Source organism: Terrapene carolina, unplaced genomic scaffold (assembly GCF_002925995.2).
Source record: "Terrapene carolina triunguis isolate 2854851 unplaced genomic scaffold, T_m_triunguis-2.0 Scaffold112, whole genome shotgun sequence".
Lineage (NCBI taxonomy): Eukaryota > Metazoa > Chordata > Testudines > Emydidae > Terrapene > Terrapene triunguis.
The window spans coordinates 21,015,200-21,040,469 of NW_020664463.1; the positions used below are offsets into that span (position 1 = coordinate 21,015,200).

General features: G+C 38.7%; 1 protein-coding gene across 7 annotated transcripts in view; it reads right to left on the reverse strand.

Moving 5' to 3' along the window:
• Positions 1-3,258: 3,258 nt before the first annotated feature.
• The window catches only part of CUNH12orf4 (chromosome unknown C12orf4 homolog), a 28,514-nt gene continuing 6,502 nt past the window's right edge, over positions 3,259-25,270 (reverse strand). For 5 of the 7 annotated variants that reach the window (XM_024208194.3, XM_024208192.2, XM_024208190.2 and 2 more), the window contains 10 exons: positions 24,435-24,534; positions 24,230-24,351; positions 22,570-22,676; positions 21,634-21,831; positions 19,156-19,284; positions 16,079-16,153; positions 13,575-13,777; positions 7,541-7,598; positions 5,586-5,653; positions 3,259-3,939 (listed from right to left, as the gene is read on the reverse strand). In XM_024208194.3, coding sequence (XP_024063962.2) covers positions 3,847-3,939; positions 5,586-5,653; positions 7,541-7,598; positions 13,575-13,777; positions 16,079-16,153; positions 19,156-19,284; positions 21,634-21,831; positions 22,570-22,676; positions 24,230-24,351; positions 24,435-24,534 — 1,153 coding nt within the window. In that variant the 3' untranslated portion in view covers positions 3,259-3,846. Of the gene's footprint in view, positions 4,152-5,585; positions 5,654-7,540; positions 7,599-13,574; positions 13,778-16,078; positions 16,154-19,155; positions 19,285-21,633; positions 21,832-22,569; positions 22,677-24,229; positions 24,352-24,434; positions 24,535-25,270 lie in introns of all 7 variants that reach the window. The other 2 variants (XM_024208195.3, XM_024208196.3) reach the window with 2 other exon arrangements.

A 25,270-nucleotide genomic window follows, 5' to 3' on the forward strand; every position in this document is an offset into this window, starting at 1 on the left:
GACTACATTTATTTCAGAAGCATTTTGGCTGTAGAGCAGTGTTATCTTTCCAGAGTTCAACAACTTCCACAAGAGAGCTTGCAGGACCATCAGAAAAGCCCATGGCCCAATGGTTAGAGCACTCACCTGAGGTGTCAGAGCCTTGTTCAAATCCCTTCTCCTCAGGGGAAGGGGGGACTTGAACTGGGGGTCTCCCACATCCAAGGTGAGTACCCTAACGCCTGGCCTAAAAGTTTTATGACAGAGTTATTCCTCCTCTGCACCTCCTACCTCTGGGTGTCATGTAAAAATGGCATAGTAGGCACCCAACTCCCAGACTGTCTATGCTACAAGCTGGGGCTGTGATTCCCTGGCTCATGCAAATACAAGTACATTAGCCCTCATTGTGCTAGCGTAAGTATAAATAACAATGTAGCTGCAGTAGGAGCAGGGAAGACACGCAGAGAACAAACCTGCCTGAAACCCATTGGTATGTACTCAGCCCAGCTCAGCTATGCCTCCACCACCTCTCTCCTTGCTAGCATGGCTACATCGCTATTTATACTAACACTAGCTCTATGAAAGTTAGTGTATGTGCACACAAGCAGAGGACTTGCATCCCAAGCTCATAGTGTAGCTGTAGCCCAAGAGAGGGTTCTTTGCTGAGAATCACAAGCAGACAGAGGCGCCTCACTGCAGCCTGGACTTGCACATCTCTCTTGTCCACGTCACTCATTGTCTAAATTAGGTGGCTCCCTGCCCACATACTGACTTCTGTGAATCATATAAGATGTCTCTCTCCCATTCATTATATTGGGAGCTTAGGCTTCCTCCTCAGGCCTTGTGAATCACATTGATTTTGTATCAGAGGGGTAGCCGTGTTAGTCTGGATCTGTAAAAAGCAACAAAGAGTCCTGTGGCACCTTATAGACTAACAGATGTATTGGAGCATAAGCTTTCGTGGGTGAATACCCACTTCGTCAGACACATGTAATGGAAATTTCCAGAGGCAGGTATAAATATGCAGGCCAGAATCAGTCTGGAGATAACGAGGTTAGTTCAATCAGGGAGGATGAGGCCCTCTTCTAGCAGTTGAGGTGTGAACACCAAGGGAGGAGAAACTGCTTTCGTAATTGGCTAGCCATTCACAGTCTTTGTTTAATCCTGAGCTGATGGTGTCAAATTTGTAAATGAACTGAAGCTCAGCAGTTTCTCTTTGAAGTCTGGTCCTGAAGTTTTTTTGCTGTAGGATGGCTATTTTAAATCTGCTATTGTGTGGCCAGGAAGGTTGAAGTGTTCTCCTACAGGTTTTTGTATATTGCCATTCCTAATATCTGACTTGTGTCCATTTATCCTTTTACGTAGGGACAGTCCAGTTTGGCCGATGTACATAGCAGAGGGGCACTGCTGGCACATGATGGCATATATAACATCGGTGGACGTGCAGGTGAATGAACCGGTGATGATGTAGCTGATCTGGTTAGGTCCTGTGATGGTGTTGCTGGTGTAGATATGTGGACAGAGTTGGCATCGAGGTTTGTTGCATGGATTGGTTCCTGAGTTAGAGTTGCTATGGTGTGGTGTGTGGTTGCTGGTGAGAATATGCTTAATGTTGGCGAGTTGTCTGTGGGCGAGGACTGGCCTGCCTCCCAAGGTCTGTGAAAGCGAGAGATCATTGTCCAGGATGGGCTGTAGATCACTGATGATGCGTTGGAGAGGTTTAAGCTGAGGACTGTAGGTGATGGCCAGTGGAGTTCTGTTGGTTTCTTTCTTGGGCTTGTCTTGCAGCAGGAAGCTTCTGGGTACACATCTGGCTCTGTTGATTTGTTTCCTTATTTCCTTGTGCGGATATCGTAGTTTTGAGAATGCTTGGTGAAGATCTTGTAGGTGTTGGTCTCTGTCTGAGGGGTTGGAGCAAATGTGGTTGTACCTCAGTGCTTGGCTGTAGACGATGGATCGTGTGGTGTGTCCGGGATGGAAGCTGGAGGCATGAAGGTAGGCATAGTGGTCAGTGGGTTTTCGGTATAGGGTGGTGTTAACGTGACCGTCACTTATTTGTAGTGTGGTGTCTAGGAAGTGGACCTCCCGTGTAGATTGGTCCAGGCTGAGGTTGATGGTGGGGTGGAAGCTGTTGAAATCGTGGTGGAATTCTTCCAGAGTCTCCTTCCCACGGGTCCAGATGATGAAGATGTCATCAATGTAGCGTAGGTAGAGAAGGGGCGTGAGTGGACGAGAGCTGAGGAAGCATTGTTCCAGGTCAGCCATAAAAATTTGGCATATTGTGGGGCCATGCGGGTGCCCATAGCGGTACCACTGGTCTGGAGGTATATATTGTCACCAAATTTGAAATAATTTGGTATGAGGATAAAGTCACAGAGCTCAGCAACAGTTGTGCTGTGGTATCATCAGGGATACTTTTCCTGACAGCTTGTATTCCGTCTGTGTGTGGGATGTTTGTGTAGAGAGCCTCCACATCCATGGTGGCTAGGATGGTGTTTTCTGGGAGGTCACCAATGCATTGCAGTTTTCTCAGGAAATCAGTGGTGTCACGGAGAGAGCTGGGAGTGCTGGTGGCGTAGGGTCTGAGTAGAGAGTCCACATTGCCAGATAGTCCTTCAGTGAGAGTGCCTTATGCTCCAATACATCTGTTTGTCTATAAGGTGCAATAGGACTCTCTATTGATTTTGTAGGCACCTAAAAATTAGGTACTGTGCTGTCAACATCACAATGCCTAACTCCTTTTATGCATCCAGGCCGGACTTCCCCAAAAAAAAGAGACCTTTATGTTCTTCACAATTATCAGGCAAAGCCAAACCTCTGAAGTTAGCAAGATCTGTAGAGTCAATATAACAAGCTGCAATATATAGCAATGGGTTTCAATTTTTGTGATATTAATTTTTTGCCTTCAAAGATGGCCCTTAGCAAAAGATTTTTGTTTTTTTTGTACTTTTGTGATCCATGTCAGATCCCGGATTATCCTCTATTCTGAATATAAAGATTCAAATTTAATATTAAATTAATCCTGCCTACTTTTCTGTACAATGCACAAAAATAGCTCTGATACTATTACTGAATTGCCTATGTGGAAGTCCCACCAATGCCAAATCTTCTTACTAAACAAGAGATGCTACACTAAAAATACCAGGACATGAAAGAAAAAAAACCATTGTGAAAATGGAAATTACTATACTCTGTTTTTTAACAAAACTTGAAACCCATAATCACTGTCACAAGAGTATATTATCTACTGAATGATTTGCACAATACAAGAAGTTAGTGGTTATTTTTCATTTTATTTTACCTTTCATTTTGTAACTGTTATGGGAGGGGGTGTCAATTTTATTCTCATGGTCAGGGTGACCTTATTACAGTTGTTTTTACAATGTTTCCAGATTATTTAAGTTATTCTAAGAAGGCTTGCCTGACATAATTCATGCTCTTCTAAATTGCACTGGGCAAATTCAGAAAACAAGAATGTTTCCAAAAATGTATAGATATCTATTCCTGCTACTGTAAATGCTTAGGTTTGAAAATTACTATGTTTCTATAGATAACATTTAAATACACGCATGTTAGGTCACACTCAAACATTTACAGTACAGGATATGTGTAAAAAGGTGAAATATTTCACATTAATATCTTGCTGAAAGACTGACTGTATTTGATTTTTTTTGGCAAATACATCAAGACAGAACACTGATTTTATGAACTTTTAAATGGATATACATTATTTTGTTTGCAACTTGTAATAAAATTTAACTTCCAAATAAACAGTCAATTTTGGGAAAAATACAGAGGAGAAATTCTGGTATTTAAACCAATACTCTCATCTCTTCCAGTGACATGCATCTTATTATTTCAGAGGGGTTAGTGCTTAGATGTCAGAGTCAGCGTAGAGGACACTCGAAAGATCTGGGGGAGCATATTACTCAGCTGATAAAACATTTCCTCGGATATAGTCTGTAAAAATGAAGACAACAAAAAGCATTGATTTGTTTGCTATAATTTGGATGAGTCAAACCATTCTCTCTATATTCTCCTCTCTCCTCCAGTACTTTACTCGGTATTGGAGTCTTATAGCAGCACATCTACCATCCAGATGAAGTTTCCAGCCACTCATGCTATGACTAGGGCCTTACTTGAATCGTGGGATTATCTTCAAATAAATGCACCTGAGTTGAGGACAAGAGATGGAAAATCGCAGAAAAGTAATAATGGACCCTTGTTAATAGCAGTAATTTGGAAAAGCTAGAGTAGACCTATTTGCTTAAGAAAAAATTGCTGGAATAATATAAACACAAGTATTATGTTATGCCTGCTAATTTTTTTGTAACCAGACATTTTGCTTCAACTATATTACTTTTTTTTTTTTTTTTTTTTTTTTTAAGTGACCAGTACAGCATAAAATTCAGGAAATTAAGTCTTAACACAATGGCTATAGAAATCAAGACCAGCCACATTAGCCTTTTACATTTTACAGGTATTAAACGTTAGTGCAGAACTAATTGCATGCTCAAAATGCATGCAAAATTGTGATCTGTGCAAAATACGCTAATTAAAAATAAAATTGTGGTGGAAGCCTAATATTGCAATATCCGTAATTTCCACAATATTGCGAACAAAATATGGTCATAGCTATAACCTAATTCTAGTCATTAATAGGACAAAACCTACTTGCGAATATTACCCTGTATTTACATTAGTAAATGTATCTATTTAAAGAGGATTTCTTCCTCCAGTCACTAACTTTCTCTTAAGTAGATCTAGCATTAGTCCTTTTCATGATTTCAGATTGGTGTCTCACTCTCTGAATTCCAAAATTAGATCTGATTTTGCGAGTAGTCTACTCTTGGTTCTCACTGCCTAGAGGCTCATAACTTTGTGTTGACAAGTAATTTTTTAAACTTATGAATATGCTTCCAAATAATACTTCCTTCCAGTTAAAGTTATATACATTTCAAAGTTAAGGACCAGAGCAAATGAACAAAACTTAGCACTGATCACAACTTTTGGATGACTTCCTGCTTCTGAAGATCATCCAGAATTCAAACAATTTGGTAGTTATTAACAAACAACTTTGTAGTTCTAGTGCACGTCTTTTGGGGCCTGATTCAGTGGAAGCATGATTGGGCTCTTGCCACACTAACTTTCAAAGATGCTGGAGAAGACCAACTGAAAGCTTAAAATAAAGTCATTTAAGCTTACACTCCATACTTTCCAAAGAAACTAGCAGTAAAGTCATATCTTTATATTAATGATAAATATGTATCCTCTAAAACACTGTGAATTCTGACTCCAGTTATCTGATGTGTCTGTTATTAAATAGAGATAATAATGATACATCCTATAATGCCTTCTATCTGTGGCTGGCAAAAAGTGGTTCAAACATTAAGTGTCACAACACCTCTAAAGCATGTATTACTCCCAATTTATAGATGAGAGAACTAAAGCAGAGAGAGGTTAACTGATTTTTTTTTTTTTTAAAGATTATATAGAAAGGCTAAGGCATAGCAGGGAACAGAACCCAGATTTATCAGCACCCAGAGCCCTGTTCTATTTTTGTCTCCTTCTAGGCCATACCAGGAGTTAATTTCTCATTAACCTACCTGCGGTACCAGAAATTGTACGGTCCGAGAAATTCCTCCATCCCATGAAGCCATTTCCATCATGAAGCCTAAAAGACAACATTCACATATTTACATACTATATGCATTAGGTTTTCCTTTTAATGACACTTATCAGAGTGTGGTATACATTTACATATATAATTATGATTTCAGCAACCTGGTGGAACTGCATAAACCAGATCAGCACCTCTGGCCCCTTAGTTTTCACTAGCCTGGCCAACCTGCTGGTTCAAATCTCTGGTCAGCGTGGAGATCCTGATGATCCGCTATGAAGAACACCATTCTAGTCTTGAAGGGTGTGAAGTTCCAGCGCTTGAGCAAACTGCACAATCTGGTGCTGGTCAACATGGAGCTGCAGTAGGCATCAGAAGATACTTTCTGGATCTGTATTATTTTGACAGCTTGCTTTCAACAACTAGCTATGCTTTCTATAGAACTCTGGTGTGAGCACACCTGGAATATTGAATTCAGTTCTGGGCACTCTAATACCAGAAATAGATTGACAGACTGGATGCAGTTTGGAGAAGGGCAATAAAAATTATCATGAGGAACTGATTTGTGAAGAAAGAGCAAAACATGTAGATTGGCTAGCTGCTGACATGGTGTTTATAGGACAGGGGTTCCCAAAATATGGACCATGGACCAGTATAAGTCCACAATACCATACTGCTGACAAAAATATGTTAAACACTTTCCTAATAGTATTTTTCTATGGTGCTGACATAGGGATGTAGTATAATTGTGAATGAGCATATGGTCCCCACCTACTGGCCCCCACTAAGAAGAAACTGGCTAACTTCTAGTGTAGGGGGCATAACATTCAACTAATATTTGAAGGGTTTGAACAGCAAAGATGGAGAGGAATTATTTAAACGTAGGGCACCGGAGTACAACCAGTAGTAATAGACAATAATAGATAAATAAAAAAAAGGGGAAAAACTGAGGCTAAATATCAGGAAAATTCCTGCTCATTCACCTCTGAAATAATCTCCAAAAAAATTAGTAGACGCTCCATTGTGTGGGTCATTTAAAATGTCAACTGAATGAGATACTGGAAAATATACTGTGAAGGAACAATTCTGCACTGGCAGATAGATGTCTTGATGATGTAATGTGTCTTTTTTCATCTTTGTCTTCTAGACTTAGTCCTTGTCTACACTTACCGGGGGTTCGACGTATGACGATCGATGTAGCAGGTCAGATCGCTCTCCCGTCAATTTCTGTACTCCACCTGAACGAGAAGCGCAAGGGGAGTCGACGGGAGAGCATCTCCAGTCGACATCGCGTAGTGTGGAACCCGCGGTAAGTAGATCTAAGTACGTCGACTTCAGCTACGTTATTCACATAGCCCAAGTTGCGTAACTTAGATCGATCTTCCCCTTGTAGTGTAGGCAAGGACTTAGACCTGGTCTACACTAGGAATTTACAGGCATATAGTGAACATCTCTCAGGGGTATGAAAAATCCACACCTTTGAGAGACAGATCTATACCAACCTAACCCTCTGTGTAGATAGCTCTAGGTGGACAGAAGAATTCTCCTGTCCATCTTGCTACCACCTCTCAGGGAAGGTGGATTACTGACGCCAACAGGAGAATCCCTCCCGTCGGCATAGATAGTGTCTACACTGAAGCGCTTACAGTGGTGCAGCTGTTGCACTCAAGTATAGACAAGTCCTCATATGACAAGTGTGTGTTAATATTACTTTTTTCCCCTCTGTTCTAACACAGTATCATGTGTTCATCACTTTTTAAACAGGAAAGAATATAGAAAACATACACATTAATGGGAAAGTTGTGCCAACAGATACAAAATTACTTCTGACGCTCTATTTTGAATTCCTCACATTTTTCATCTCTTTTGTGACATGTAATTTTAAGTGATTTCTGCTGACAGTGAATGTGACAGAGAATAATAGGTGAAGCATGCACTAACCTTTGACACATTTAAACACAAGCTCTGCCCTCTTTAAGCACCATGGTATAGTCATTTCCTTAAAAAAGAAAATCTAATTAAAAATTGGTTTAAGTTAATAAAAATATAACAAAAGTATCAACAAGTGGCTCAAGACAATAGCGTTGCAAGACAATGTTTTTTCTATCAGGTCTTTAATATTTTCGTGTTTATCTTATTCCAATGACTTTATTACTCCCATATTGTCTTTACAGTCTCTAGAGTTATGACCTTCCACACCTGCTCATTTGCTGAACACAATTTTCTCTACCAGAAAGTTCTCTTCTTAAGCGCAGGTCTCTCGAATGTCTCAGGCCATAGACCACATTTGCTAATGTTTATTGATCTGCTTCATTCTTTTCAAATAATATCATAGACAAAGAAGACTTAGTTTTCCAATGCATTCTGGAAATGTTTATTGTTATGGATTACCACAAAAACTCAGCTACTGAGTTATTTACAGTGCTGAGACAGGCTACTGTGTGAACAGTGCAATATGCATTTTTAAGCTGAGATTTTCAAAGGGGGATATTGATGAACAGCTCCCATTTGTCTCAAGAACATTCACATGCACTATTACCATAAGCGGCTTTGAAAATCTCAGCTTTCAGGTATTAATTACAATTAAATTGCTTATATGGTCAGATCCATACTTTGGATTGCTAGAGTAAGGATGTGTTTAACAGCCTAACTGCAGTCACTGAATTTGTTGGTATTCCTTTTGAGGACCTCTAGCTATGACCCTCATACTATGGCCACTGGCATACTAAAAATGCCTTGGGCAGATAGGTCTTGAGTTGGGGTTGGATTTATATCACAAAATAAATTCAAAAATTCAAGTGATACAGATACAAGAAGAGATGGAGAGGGAATCTGAAGCTTCCGTTAAATACCAAGATTAGGTATGGTACCCTGCGCCTACAACCTTTTCCAAGAGGCATGGCTAATAGGGACTTGTCAAATAAATTTGAGATTTAGATAAAAGTTTAAACACTGGGGAACATTACAGATGCTCCCCAACTTACGCAAGCATTCCGTTCTGGAATGCCTGGCGTAACTTGAATTTTGCGTAAGTCGGGAACATATACCCGACAATTACGCAAAAAAAAGCCCAAAAAACCCAACTGTTTCCAGCTTACGGAACTTTTTCCATAAGTGCGGGTTTGCGTGAGTTGGGTTTGCGTAACCTGGGGAGCGTCTCTACATGAATTTCGGACATTCCTTGGAATCTAAGCCAAAAAATGGAAAATACTATTTTTATCTCACTTGTAATCCATCAGTGGCAGATATATAAATGTCAATTTTATTAACCTTATTTAAAAAGAATCATTCCTATGATTCACACTCTGGAACTTCAAAAGATAAGCACCTCCCAGTATGAACAGAACTATGCATATAAACATGTACTTGCCACTCTACATACCCTTCCAAATTTCCAGTTTAAGCACTTTTGTATTCCATAAAACCAGCAAATGGTTCTAAATCTGCACAGTGTAAATGACAGATTGACAAACACCACATAAAGAGCATCTCTACAGCAGGGGTGGAAAAAAAAAAATCAGCCTTATTTAAAAAGCATCAAACTTCTGATCATTTGGTAACACAAATACAGTTCACCCTATACGCTGCCTCAGAGGGTTGCTGTAAGCCACAGTTCCCACCTACACTAGATACAGTGGATCGTTATATATTATTAAAAAAAAAAAAAATTTAGAGTAGCGGTAGAACCAACATCGTAAAATGGTAACATTTAAAAACAATTTTCTCATGATGCAAATCCTTAGCATCTGTTTGCTTTGCCCTTAGATTACGCAACGAATGAATCAGATAGCACAATGCTGGACAACAGAATATATATTTTTTCAAGCTTTCCGGAAGAAATACTGGGTCTTCATTGTAATTTATCTGCCTACACAGGCTGTCTGTCACATGTAAGGTAGGCGTTTGTTGGTGGTTTTGATCCCTGTTTTGGCCTAGTTTAAAAACCAGTGTCTAAAAAGAAAGGTCCTGTTGCCCTGAAGGCAAATTAGCAGTAGTTTTGCAGTCAGTAAGGTCAAAAGACATTTGATACCTTAAAAGGACCTACCGAAGAAGCAGGATATGACACCAGTTCTTGGACAGTGTCAGAGGAGTACAGATGTTAAGTGTTGGGGACACTCACAGAAATAACAGACTGAACACAGAACGCCAATGAATTAAACCCACAAAAACTCAAATATGAATTAGAACCTGAATCATTACTGTGTCATCTTTAAAAGTGATATACTCATGATCTCACTAATCTATCAGGTTATTTTTTACATGTAGAGTATTCCACTAAGGTTCATAAGGCTACTCAGACCAGATGGGCAAGGTCCTATGTGCCAGTGTATGGGGTAAAAAAGATACTATCATTCTGGGTTGAGTTTTGATTAGTATCACTCTAGTGAGGTACAAGAAGTGTTCAGAGAGCTATGGTCTGCAGTCAGTAACCATGATCTCATCCCTGTCTTGCCCTCTAAAAATCTATCAAAAAAAGAGCTTGATTTGTTAGGAGGGCCATTGTCTAGGACAGAGGTGGGCAAACTATGGCCCGTGCGATCCTCCTGCCTGGCCCCTGAGCTCCTGGCCCGGGAGGCTACCCCCGGCCCCTCCCCCGCTGTTCCCCCTTCCCTGCAGTCGCAGCTCACTCGGACCCCGGTGCTCTGTGCTGTGCAGTGGCGACGGCATGGCTGAGGAGGGGAATCCTGTCTGAAAGGAGTTCAGCCAGTAACACCGATAAAGCACGTGATGAGAGAAATCTTTGCTTTGAATTCACTTTGCTTGATAAGTTAGGTATTAGTTTGTGTTTTAGCTTTTATTTCTTTGTAACCAATTCTAACTTTTATTCCTTATTACTTGTAATCACTTGATCTATCTTTCTGTAGTTAACAAACCTGTTTTATTGTTTTGTTTAAACCAGTATGTGTTTCGATTGAAGTGTTTGGGAAGCTCCATTTGAGATAAGGTTTGTGCATGTTATTTTCTATTAACAAAATGACGGACTTTCTATGAGCTTGTGTTATCCAGAAGGGTACTGGGCTGTACACCACACACATTTCTAGGGGCAAGTCTGGGCCTGAGAGTTTGCTGGTGTCACTCTGACACTCACATTCAGGAGTGGCTGGCTAAGAGCACTCATAACTCATCTGGGAGTAATTTACATGCTAGAGAGGCTGTGTGTGAACAAGGCCAGGAGTGGTTGTAATGTAAAAGGGATCCCAGGTTGGAGAACTGAGAGGACACAGCTGGCCATCAGTTCCGATTGTACCCTGGGGAATGTCACACAGGTGCTTAAGTTTTTACAGCATCAGGCCCTACAAGGGCTAAAAATAGAGAGTCAAGTCCTGAAGTCTCTAAGCAGTTCTCAGTCAGGCAAAAGTCCAATTAATTTCTATACATTTGCCTTAGTAAGGACCGGGCTACAGTAGTTATACTCTGACTAAATGCGAATTTGGTAGCTGTCTCATATAATAGATATATCTGATGGAAATGAGGAGTGGAATTGTTTATAGTGGTACAAGGGCACATACCCAAAATAATCTGCAAAAATTATACCAACAGCCAGTTTATGCTACAGGTTGTAAAATCTCCATTTCTACTTTTTGGACTTTTCAGAAAATGTTCTGCATCCCTGTAATGGTCACAAAAGGTGCCTGACTAACACCCCTGAGAAATGTTCTGCTTTTCTATAGAACAGTAATACAGGCAACAGAGGCCACAAAATATTCCTCCTCTCTCTATCCATGGCAACCACAACACCTGAGGAACAAAGCAACAGCTCTGAGCTGAGGGGGGGAGGAAGGGGATCCTGACTGAGAGGAGTTCAGCCCATCTGCTCAGACTGCCAGTTGTGGTGTTTTCAGTGATGAAATGTAAACACCCGTCCATTAGGAAATAGCAAAAAGTTACCTCAGGTTATGCAGCACACAGGACAGAACCGGGTTTGCATGCATTGAAGTCTACAGAGTGTACTTTTTAAAAAAAACAGCAGTATTATTATTACAATTATTTGCACTGCCATATCACCAAGGGGCCCCAGTTATGGACCAGGATCATTAGGCACAAGTGAAACAGGAAAAGCAACTTTTTTTTGTGACATTCACTTTATATGAAGTCCCAATCACAGTAAAAGAGAAGTCACCCTTCATTCAGGTGAATAAACTGCATGCAGTTGCTAAATTATAAAAATCCATCTATAAAAGGGCTTATTTTTTTTATTTTTATTTTTTTCAGAACAACAAAGAAAGCTCCTGATGAATGCCTGTCACAATGAAACATCTCAACATCTCTGCAGCTGTGCTCCTGGTTAACCACTTTACAAAAAAAATTTTTTGCGTAGGTGGTAAACACAACTTTAGAAAACAAGGTTTCCAAAGGCACCAAGTTCAGATTAGCTTTCAGAAATCTGATATGGTTCATTTCCCCCTGTTAAATGTATTACAAAAGTTGTATGTTTTAAATTAGGTCAGCCAGCTGCAGTAATTTGTTTGTTACCAACAGTTCCAATTCAATTCACAAAGTATATCAAGGATGAATATATAGTTTTGCCTAAATCTACACATACTATGCTGGTCATAATGTTTATTCTGCAAATGCTTAAACCAGAAAACCAATACAAAAAGGGAGATAAAAGAAATTAGCATTTAAGAATCTAAAGAGCTAGGTGTTCATTCTATTCTTCAGTTTCACACATTAGAACATGTCTTTTAACTAGGATCCCATCAGAAAACGAGGAGCAAGTCTACACTACAGTGCTAAATTGGCACAGCTGCACCGATGCAGATGCACTGCTGAAGCACATCTGGTGAAGACATGCTATGCCAACAGGAGAGCGATCTGCCATCAGCATAATTACTACACCTCGGCGAGAAGCAGAAGCTATGTTGGAGGGAGAGTGTCTCCCGCCGACATAGCGCCAGTGTGAACCGTGAAAACTTGCGTCGCTTGGGGTATGTGTGTGTGATTTTTCACACCCCTGAGTGACATAAGTTACAGACGCTCCCTGACTTATGCAAGTGTCGAATTTTGTGTAAGACGGGAACGTTTACCCAACAATTACGCAAGAAAAAAAAAAAAGCTTACGGAACTTTTTCCGTAAGTGCGGATTTGTGTAAGTTGGGTTTGTGTAACCCAGGGAGCGTCTGTATATCGACTTGGGCTATAGTGTAGACCTGCCCTTAGAGTACAAGGACGGGGATATTTTTTTTTTTTTTTAAGATTATGCAACTGAAAATAAACCTGAACTAAAGGTTGAAGAAAATCCACAAAATATATCACAGGAATCAACTGATGTTCTCCCTCCCTAATTAAAACCTAAGACTCAAGTTCTGATAACCAATCTCCATGAATAGACTTATGCCTGCATAGATCAACTCAGGTTTGCAGCCTGAAAAAAGGTTTATATCAGAGATAAGATTTCATTTTTAAGAGAGTTAATTATCTAGTTCTAAACTTTTAGGTTGAAGTATATAATTATGCACAACATTAACTGAGAGTTTCCTAACTTTTGCACAATTACATCTTTTACAATAATAGGTCTTGATCCTACAAAAGAATCTGTGCAGACCCTATGTCTGTGTGGAGTGCCATTTAAGTCAGGATCCCTACTGGTGATTCCTTTGCAGGACTAGGGTCAGATTGATTAGTTTCTGAAGAAGGAATATGCAATGCTAAAAGTGGCGTTTTAAGTTAGGTTGCTTTTTCCTCCCTCCCCCCCCCCTTTTTTTTTTTTTTAATATAAAGACTGAGACCATCCTGTACTATCTACAAATAATAAATAGAACACAGAGCTAAACAGTGCTAGTACGCTCTAAATTTCTCATCTCCACTCTTTTTCAACCAGCATCAATGAAAACTGGGAGTATGGCACAGCTACTGTAGAGCTTTCTCAATTAGACCAGCAAATGTAGGAATATGCTACTTTTCTGAGTGCAAATATAGAGGTTAGATTACTCGGTGGTTTTGTTGGGTTTTTTTTTTGTTTGCTTTTACTTACCTCTGACATATCGTGTACCAGTAGAAGAGGGATGCTAATTGTAGTAATATCATGTGTACAGCAAACTTTGAGAATATTTCTGAGGCCCATGATTGCAGGATCCCGAGCAGTAATGTTACCAGACCTTACATTATCATCCACACACAGATGAAAAGCAACATGAATTTCAGAAAGATTTGAATGGCGTGTGATGTAAAATTCTCCTGCAAAATAATGAAAGAGACAATGTAATCTCTATCATGCTAGTAACCTATACTAAATACAAACATATATAATAAACATCAAAGCATGCTGGGAATGACATGTTTTAATACCAATGGTCTGAATCCAATGTGGTGTGTAATGCTCCTTTATCAAATTAAATCAATTGCTGTACTTCCTTACTGCTATTTTAAAGACACAAGGCAAAATGTGCCCATCTAACCTAGATCAGTAGCTATAAATAAGAAAAGACACTAACAGATGTAAAAACCTGCGGAACAGTGACACCCATCCCCTGTTCACATTGACCCAAGACTTATTTCCATGCTTTTCCACTGTATTTAGTTGGCATCAGAGATCTGGTGTAATAAGGCACGACAGTGCCAATATAGACAGATATGATCTATATGTGGTAGAAGACGTCAGTAGAGAAAAAAAAAATAAAGAGGAGGTGTACCAGTGAAAACATATACGCAAGCAGTGAAGTGCAGACAGATGTGGGAGGCGGAAATACCCAAAATGGATGGGTTAAAATAAAGGCTACAAAAAGCCTGTGGGAAAGGATAGTGGGTTATCTAACAGGAATGTACAGGAAGATGAAGCGGGTTATCAGAGAGCATCAAAATTAAAAAGAAGGTTTAGTAATGGGGGTTTGTTTAAAAAGTGCCTAAAAACTATTTGTCAAAAGGTATTTTTAGACTTGGTGGAACACAGTTTTAATCCCCAAAGTGGAGGAAGCAATGAAGGGCAATGGAGTCTTGGATCTGATATTAGCCCAAAGTAGCAGAGATAAAGGTGTGAGGAAATTTTGGGGACAGCCACCACAAATTAAGATGCTAATCCAACAAACAGATCCACTTGGGTATAGCCCTATTGAAGTCAAGAGGGAAATCTCGGGGGGGGGGGGGGGGTCACCTGCATGAATCTCGTTGCAGGATTGGGACCTAATTATAAAGATGGGATATAGAAACAGCATCAGTAGGATGCGGATTTTCATGAACAAAATATTTTTGAAATTAAGGATATTGTAGGCATTGTAAAAGCGGCTAACAAGCCAGTTGGAAAGTGGAGAGAGAAAAGAGGAGAACTTAACACTACTCTTCTACCACCAGTCACACAAAATACAAACATTTTTAGAAGTGGCCGAAGGAAAGATATGTGAATGAACTGGAATACAAGAGAATTATAAATTATAAAGGTAAAAGGGTCAATGGAAAGGAAAGGAGGTGTGTGCAGCAAAAAACAAAAACAAAAAACAAAAACCGCAGACAAAGTAAAGGAGGCAAAAGGAAAGAATATTTGTGATGGGAGGTGGCAAGGGAAACAAAGTTCTGAGTTGGGCCCTTTGGTTCTGGTAGGCAAATTTCAACACTGCTTACACAAAACAAGGGAGAAATGTTACTCTCCCTATAGGGCTGGTCTACATGCAGTTTGTACATTCATTTAACTGCCCTGGTTTAGAAATGGGAGAAATGTTATTCTCCCTATAGGGCTGGTCTACATGCAGTTTGTACATTCATTTAACTGCCCTGGTTTAGAAACAGCTTTAGTGAAATCAGTGCAACCACCACACCCCCAGCGTGGACATCTTCACATCAGTTTGAATGTCTTTTAGCTTAAGTTGGCTTGTAATTAAACTAAACTAATTTAATTGAGTGATTTTAAAAAGTGTCCACATTAGGAATTACCCTGATTTAACTAAAGCTGTTTCTAAATAGTGCACAAATTGTGTGTAGATGTTCAAATCATTTCTACATAAACTTTTCTTACTAATGGGACAACACATACAGAGAAGCAATGCGAGATTTCCTCCTGAAGTCCCTGGTTAAATAAAGCATTTAAGAATATGCTTAATTTTAAGTGTATGAGTAGTCCCACTGACTTTAGTGGGACTACTCATTTGCTTAAAGTTAAGCACATGCTTAAGTGCTTTGCTTGATCACAGCAATAGTGACTAGAATCAACTATTTTAAAAGACAATTGTTTTCTGAAAATATTTCAAATACTCCTTCAAATATTGTAAGGTGGGTTGTTTTTTATTAGCAAAACAAATCTTAGGCACAGACTGGTTAAGTGACTTTCCCAAAGTCACATGGCAAGTCAGTGGCAAAGCTGGGAATAGAAACCAGATGTCCTGACATCCAGACCCGTGCCTTAGCCACAAGAACACCCCTCCTCTCTTATTCAGGGCAAGCTGTGTTTAGTTTCAAATTTGTGCTCTGAATTTAGAACTAGAAAAATATGTATCTATAAAGCACAGTCTGCTTTAAAAAAAAAATACAAATCCTCATAACAGTACTTACCAGGCAAAATATTTGATTGGTTTCGTTCAATATTCTTGGACTTATCTTCATTTCCACCATTTCTGTTTACTGAATCTGTAGGTAATGTAACCATTAAATACTGTATATTGTATATAAGCTATTTATTACATTAGCCTTGGTAAACTGACTTAAATATTTTCACTCATCACATTTTAAGAATTTAGGAGCTGATCCAAAGCCCTCTGAAATTAATGCAAGTCTTTTAATGGACTTTAGTAGGCTTTGGATCAGGTCCGAATTGCAAAATCATCTCTTTGACTTCACTTTCACACAGCAGTCCTTTATTTAGGCGTGCTCCGAAAACCAAATGCACTCAAAATATAATAGAAACAGAATGCTATGAACAGACTTGGAAGGAAGAAAGATTGTTATTTCACTGTACTTGCAAGGCACTCAGATCCTATCATGTTGGGGGCGCATAAATATATAGTCACTCTAGGCCAGTGGTTCTCAACTAACGGCCCACCTGCGGCCTAATCAGCACACAGCTGAGGCCCATGTAACATCCTCAGGGCCATACAGGTAGTATGCATACTGTGTGGATGTGGCCCACATAACACATAGAGCTGCATATGTGGCCCAATATGGTAAACAGATTGAGAACCACTGCTTTTCTTTCTTAAAGCTGCCCTCTCCCCCCTTTGTCTCCTAATTCTCATTTATTTTTATGGTCTTAATTCTCTAAAGCAGGGATCGGCAACCTGTGGCACGTGGCCCGCCAGGGTAAGCTAGTTTGTTTACCTGCCACGTCCACAGGTTCAGCCGATCGCGGCTCCCACTGGCTGCGGTTCACTGCTCCAGGCCAATGGGGGCAGCGGGAAGCAGCAGCCAGCACATCCCTCGGCCCGCACCACTTCCCGCAGCCCCCATTGGCCTGGAGCGACGAACCGCGGCCAGTGGGAGCTGCGATTGGCAGAATCTGCAGACACAGCAGGTAAACAAACCAGCCCGGCCCGCCAGAGGACTTACCCTGGTGGGCTGCGTGCCAAAGGTTGCCGATCCCTGCTCTAAAGTCACATTAGAGTCTTACAGACAAGAGGAGAGCAGTAACTTGATTTTTTTTTATTTGCAAACAGGAACATAAATGTTTATGGAAGCCCATTAACATATAACCAACAATTTACCATTCATTTTATACAAAAAGAATTTAAAAGGAGTGTAAAAATAAGAAAACAACAATGATTTACTATATGAAATGAATTACCGGTACTACTTTGTATCAAGGAAAATTATGGAGATGTTTACATAAAACCGGAAGTAAAAAAAAATACTGAAAACTATTTTCATAAGACTGTCTACTACAACATGCTGGTTCCTAAAGGAAAATAGTTTCTCTATATACTTTTGTGAGCCTACTCACGTTACTGACCCACTTAAAAACCACATAAGTACTTCTTTGCATGAAAACAAAAGTATGAGTACTGCCTCAACAGCATGTTGTTGAAGACTTCCTGTCATTTTGTGCAATCTCTTAGCCGCTTGTAAATACAAGGTAGAGGGGTGAATGATGCACTTCCCCCCTGGTCCTCATGTTAGTTAGGATATTCTCTTCTTTACTACCCAATGGTTGTGAAGGAAAAAATCGTAACTCCCTCTACATTATTGAAATTTCTAAAACTTTAGACAGAAAATAAAAACAATAAATCAGACTAAAATTTGTCCATTGCTATAGGCAGGCTTAAATCAGAGAGAGGGAGAAGGTACGGCATGCCAGAACCTTTCCCAAGCTGCCACTTTGTGCACCAGAATCTCAAGATTTTTTTTTAATTAAGTCTTTTCTGTTAACCAATGCCACATTGTGTGCCCAAGTTTACAGACAGACTGGAACAATAGCTCTAAGAGGGGTGAATTTCCCCATTCATCACACAGGGCGTTAATTCAGTTGCTGGTGTATTTCAAGTATAACTAACATCTCATTTTGGCCTCATGAATGTGGAGATACTGCCACTTGATTGGAGGGGAGAAAAATAAGATGGAGCCAAGGCATCTAGGAGAACCTATCGGTATATTTGAACACCACTGAGAGGTAAACAAGCCTAGAGGACATACACAATCATATTTTGATTATCTGCTCAATCTATCACGAGTGGCCTCTCAAGCAGGCAGCTTCTTTTGTGGGAGGACACTGGAAGAGTACCTCTATCTTTTTTCTTTTAAAAATTTGACTCTGGCTATACAGAGTTTGTGAAAATGTCATAACAATTAGCTTTTCTTATAGTATTTTCTTTTAGGGCTCGAGCCTACCTTTTGACAGGACACACAAAGATGTTACAATCGTTACAGGATACACATGCATGAGTGTAGAAGCTTAGGATATATGGCAATGTGCACTATATTAAAGTGCACATTTGAATCCTTGATCTCTGCTCATCAGTAGCTTGGAAAGGGATAATACTAATGTTGCTCCAGGCATTAACAGAGGGACTGGTAAAAGTTATAAAATTGTGCCAGATAGCTTTCTCCACACCAGGACCAAAGCATCTAAAACTAATTCAGTGCAAGATAGAGTAAACAATATCAAAGAAGACAATTACTCTTTGCCTACTACATAACAGATATTGGATCCTGTCTTTCGGAGATCTCTAAAGATTTAAGTGTCAAGAAGAGAAAGGATCTAACAGATGAATGTTTTTCTGCCTACATATGAACCTTTAAAAAGACAAATTAAAAAGAGAGCTGGCTGAATTACTGCTATGAAGCAAAGTAAAAGTAACTTATATTGGAAACCACAGAAATCCCTAATGTTTCTGTATTCTCTGAGCTCTCTAGCTTACTTTGATTGCAAATTTTGTACGTTAGTTTCAGACAATCATAGTTTGGCAGACCATTTATGCTTCAAGAGACAGAAGCGATCTAATAAACTACTGTGTATTTATATATCACTCATCTCTCCCCCCCACCCAATCCCAAAGTGCTTTATGGAGGTACATCCCCATTCTACATAGAGGGAAACCGAGGTACAGAGAGGTTAAGTAACTTGCCCATACAGACACACACAAAGCATTTAGTCACAGGGATGTTCTGTTTCAAGAAAAATAATTCTGATTGACACTGACCATGCTGTCTTTTTGACTTACTGCTGCGTTGTGCTCTAGCATAAAGTACAACCTGCTGCACAATTTCAAGCTGCTCTTGAATCCCAGGGAAATGGAAATCTGTGCATTCTTGGCAAACTGTTGCAAAATCTAAAAGAAAGTAAGTTTAAAACACAAGTTACGGCTTTTGTCTGTGAATACTATATAATTTTGTGCTAGTACTCCAGCAAGCTAGTGAGAATAGCAAATGTATCTACTGTGCTCCACTTTAAATTCAAACAATTTACAAGAGAGCTGGAACACTTTTTAAATAAATGGATTATTTAAAAAGGAAAATCTTTGAAGACTGATATTACATACCAAGTAACTTAAAAGACCATGCCTGAACCAAACAAATACTGTGTGCATAAATTAGTTTTCTCTCTTATTTTGTAAGACATATAAATTTGAATGCTGTAACCTCTTTTGTTGGTACCTACCATAAATATTTTAGTGAAATGTGTCAGAGTGTTAGTTACCAACAACTGGTATGACTACTAGTGTATGTTATGTGCTGCAGACAAAATGAATTAATAGATAAATTTCTCACACAACGTATCTAGGAAGCCAGAATCAGAACCCTAGTCCTCCAACACCAAACACACAGACCTTACAACTACAGAAGAGTGCCCCAGCTGGTAGCAGACTCCTTATCCTCTCTGTGAACAATAGTATGAATCTCCTTAGATCAAAGTGCAATTTTGGTTCAAAATTAATTATTATTAGTATTTCAGAGGTGCATAAAGGCTCCAACTAAGATCAAGGCCCCATTTTGCTAGGTCACACACACACACACACACACTTCCACTTGTTTCAATGGGACTACTCCCATGAGCAAACATAAGGATTTAGAAATCTTTGTAGGCCATAATATACACATGCTTCACATGGATAGTTCTAAAATATCTGCAACATGGGGGCTAAATAAGCGAGACTATCAAAGTAAGTTATAAGACTTTCTTTCTTCTACTGTACTGAGCACACTGTCAGCCCTGAACAAATAACACGGCCCTGATCCCACAATGCTTACTGCATGGGCAGATTGCTGTGCACCTATGGAGCCCCATTATCTTCATTGTGGCTCTACAGTCCACTTGTAGATTTATGTTGCAGGATCGGAGCCTAAGAATTTTCCTCCAGTCCCTCTCTAAATAAAAGTCACCAGGTTCAGGTTTTTATTTGTTATTAAAAACAAACTGAATGGGAAAATACCTTCAAAATGTGTAGAGTGCACACGGTGCTTTTGCTATTATTCGCTAAATAAGGAAGCTAATGGTTGAAAAGTTAGGTAGTAAGCATTTTTATATATACCTTGTTGACCTCCATGGTATGTGACCAGGTTAATCTTAAGAGGGCTTTTGGGAATGTTTCTTAAGAAGTAGTTTTTAGGCAGAAGACATTTTCCCCCCTTAGCTCTAAGGTCTAATTAGTTGCTGCTATATATGATAGAAGTTGCTGCCTTTTAAAATCTTTGTTTATTATGACTTCTAAATAATTGTCAAGGACATCTAGGGATTAGGACAAGCAGCTTTTTGTCTGTTTTGATAAACTGAAATAAGTAAAAAATAATTATTGTGAGTATGAAACATACTTTTAGGATCTGAAGCAGCCTAGAAATAGTAGTAATGGCAATTATATCATGCTGCAGTTTCTTCTGCTACTCTGTTTTTATTCTCTTGGAATACTTTACTTCTCACTGAAAGTATTTTTTAAGGAAAGGATACAACAAGATGTCAGGGACAGGAGACCCAACCAGTAACAGTGGCTCTGGCCAAAACAAACAAACATTTGAAATGTAAACATTTTTGTACTGAATTTCAGGAGGAAGCTGGGAGAGGTCTGTAATGCGGTTCAGAGAAAGCCGATGTGGCCAAGATTGGAACTGGGGCAAATAAAATTTCAGTTGCCTTGCCCACAGTGGCTAACCATTTATATAAGTCTAGCTATTTAAAAGGAGTGCTCTCACAACTGCTACCAGTTCCGTTTTCTGGAGCAGAAAGCACATACAACTTTCACTGACTTCCACTCAAATTTGCAGTGCTCAACACTTCTGAAACTCAGGCCTATTTATTTTAGATGGCTAAATATGGATTTTAAAGCCTAGCTTTAGGCACCCAACTGTGAAAACCTTTATCTTTTACAAAGATATAGGCAGTGCAGCACACTCTGGAAATACTATTAATTATTATTATTATTAAGCAAGTTCCAGAATGGGCAACTGAGAGAGGGATCCAGACACTTAAGAATATTTTAGTAGTATGTTGGAGGACAGAGATAAGATGAAGCAAATTCAGCTACAAGATTTGAGATCTGTCAGATAAAGAGAGAAATGGAGGACTTGTGGTAAAATCAAGTTTTATAGGAATTGCTTCTTTTTGAGAAGGGATAGGGAGCAAAAGTAAAGACTGCAAGGGTAACTTTGGTGTTCGCTTCAACAATGCACTGAATTAGATGACTTACCTCTTTTGATGCCACTGTATGAACTGATTCGGTTGTCTACCAATAAAACCAGGCCACAAAGAGAAGTTGAATAGAGTGACAATGCAGTTTGAAGTCTGTGAAGCTTTACTCCACTTCGGTGATTGCGTTTGTGTTTACAGAAGTCCAGTATATCAGCTCTCAATAATCTCAAATTATGCATAGTTTTCAACTGGGCTCCTGTGTAGAAAGCAAACCCAAAGAGCGCTAAATACAAACAACTTCAGATATATTACTAAATAACGAACTAGAATATTCATTGCTATCAACCCTTTAATGCTCAAATATGCATTGTGTATGTGTGACCAAAACTTAGAATGGAGATACACAACAAATAATCAAATGAGGGTAATGAGTGCATTTAGCATCTATAAAGGTGTCAAGATTTTATACTACTGATAGTAGCAATTTACAAGACTAAAGGGTCTGATAAGACCATGTGTGTATGATAGAGGAAGGTAAATCTAGGCCTCTAAACAAGTCCCATCCTCCACCATGAGACAGAGGAAGAAATATTTGACATGTGCTGGCAACCTACATATTAAAAAAAATACAATTGCATAAACAAATTTACACTGTTCATTTTAAATATTTAATGTTTGGAAATTCTTTTTTGGAGTTCAATCCAACTCTTAACTTTTGTCATTGACTTCAACAGAAGCTGAATCAGGCTCTAGGTAAAAAAACAACATTTTATCTGTATCCTGAAATTTTCCCTGAAAAGAGTTTTTCAGTTAGCTACTTGGCAAGGCTATTGTTTAAATACAACAGATCAAGATGCCTTATTCTAGGTATTATATTAATACTTTGTCACTTATTCTCAGTTCTAAGTATGATTCTGTATAATTATACTTCAGCTTAATGGCTTCTTGAGAATTCAGTGCTCAATTATCTATGGGATCATGTTATTATACTTACCCAAATGAATAGTAAAACTTTCTTCTAACTGTCTCTGCTCTTCATAAATTCTTCCATTTCCTTCTACAGATTCTCTCAGCTGACTGGGTTGAACCTTAATTTCCTCACTGAAATCCATTAAAATACATTTAAAAGCTCTAGTAGGTTTATCATTAATGTTCTTTTCAAAGGCAGAAATTTGTTTTGTTTTGTGTTAGGGACATACAAGTTTTGCCCTACTGATCTGTGGAAGCCAAAAGGCTGCATATAATTTGCATGAAACAGAGCAGATTGCTGCAGCCTTATAATTAAAATACAGCGGTATGGCCCAGAGAGATTCCAAATTCCAGCTCTATCCTAAACTGAGCAGAAGTCACAGATTCCACTATAAAGAGGGGAGTTTTAAGATAAAAAAAAAATATTGGATTTCCCCTCTTAACCTAGCTGTTGAGAGCATCCAGTAAATAATTCTGCAGTTGCTGGATTTTATAAAAATCCATTTGTGGATGTTTTAAAATGGAATATCAAAGGAATGTGAGCTTCAAATTAGACCTACTTTTAAATCGTTACAATCTGGTAGGAAAGCTTTTAAACACTCCTTTAAAAAAGAAAAAAATCCACCACTGTTTGCTCATAATGAATGATATGAAAGTCTCAATTTCTTTTGTGGTACATTAAGAACACAAGCTCCCCTTGCTGGATTCCCCGGCAGAAGACAAACACTGTTTCCAGAAAACACTGTTGTCAACATGCTTAGTGCAGCTCATGCACAAATAAATAAAGCATGTTTGTTTCTGCAACATTAAAAGACGACGAAGACATAAATGTCAAAAAAAGGAAAAATAAAAAAGTAATGAGTATCAAGTTGAATAATACTGTATTATTTTTAAAAACTGAGATTTAATTTTTATTCTCTCCACTGTGTAAACAGCATCTTCCAAATCAAATAAAGTTAATCATTAAACACTTTTCAGTCTCCTCTCACAACTGGGTGCAGCTGAAACAGTAAGAGATGGCATGCTGTATTAGCACTTCCCAGGTGCCCCATCTGTTTCTGCCTAATTAAAGCTTTATTTAAAAAAATTAAGACTCCAACTTTTTTAACTGTTAGTAAAGATCTCAATCCTATGAACTCTTGTGAGTAGTTCTATTAAACTCAACAGGACTACTCCATCCACAAGCATTTGCAGAACTGGGGCCTAAGTTGGTGTAGCTCCATTTTTGGGTACCACCTGACTTGAGACTTTGTGTATGATTTTCAGATGTGCTAAGGACCTACAGCTCTTGGTACTCTGAAAATCAGAAACAAGGGTCAGAAACTCAACTAGTATATACTGACAACTCTGGAGCTACACCAGCTTACACCTATAAAAAACCATCCATAAATGACCTCAGAATGCATTCTGGAACATTATATTAGAAATATACATTTTAAATAGTAAGGTAAAGTAGGAAGACACAACTTAAAGACATAATTTAAGCCCATGCAGAGTGTTATATATTTTCTCTCTTCTATAAAAGAACATGTGATGGTTCTATTTTCAGTGGCTCTCAGCCTTTCAATATATATTTTCAATTTAAATGACTATTAGAGAACAATTACTAAAAAGCGAGTCCTGTAAATTACTGTAGTTGAACAGAAAGAATATTTAAAAGAGAACTTTACAGCAGAGATAAATACCTGATTGAGCTGTTGTTGGGATTTTTTAGATCTTGATGAAGTTTTATCACCCATTCCTGATACTCCTGTTTTTGGATGGCCGTGGACTGTTTTAGTTCACTGGTCCATTTATTCTCCAAAACCTAAAAGTAGACATTATTCCAACCAATTCATTTTTAAGACAATTCTTTGCATGATTTATTCCAATTCACTGAACTTAATTTACCTGTTGGGATTCAAAATGCTGAGCAGCCAACGCATTTACATCTTGATCTGTTAGCGACTTTCCTAGTTCTTGCATCACCTTATCCATTTCTGCTCCTTGTCTAAATCAGAAGCCAATCATTTAGACCAATGCATAGTTACATTAAGTAAACTTTCTGGATGTCTCTGCCAATGTTGAAAGTTTAGCTACTTATAGCTGTGAATTACATCATCAACGTTTTCATTCTCAAGGTAGGTTTAAATATAAAATTAAGCTTGAAGGCAAAAAATCAGAAATCCAGAGCCAAACCCACCCAACTTATTCACATAAGTAGTGCAAGGGACTTCACTGGGAATATTTGTGTAAAGCAAGCTGATTTTTATGCAACTTTTTATCCAGTGCTAACAAACCATGTGTAGGATGGTTTGTTAGCATTACATAAATGCTATTGGTTGACTCCTTTTAAGAGTGAACTTTTTACACACTGTTTGAGGATCAATAACACCAACCATTTTTTAAAAAGTCAATTTCCACATGTGCAGTAGCAACTTTTCAAATCTCAGCATATCAGAAGGATGTCATTGTTTTGTTTGTTGAAAATAGTTTAAATACAGTTTATTTTAATCTTTTTCCCTTTAAAAAATTAAAGCAGGTGAAGCGTGTTAAATTAAGCAACCTGGATACTAAAATCCTTTTTACAGAAACAGAGCAGGACAGGCTTCTCCCAATTCTGAGTTGGAGGGAGTATCTATTGTGTTGAAAGGATAGTTTAATTTCTGAACCCGTTCAGTCCTGTGAGACTATCAACTGGTAGTGTTTCTGTGATGTGGATACCTAACCACCAGAAACTGGACTGA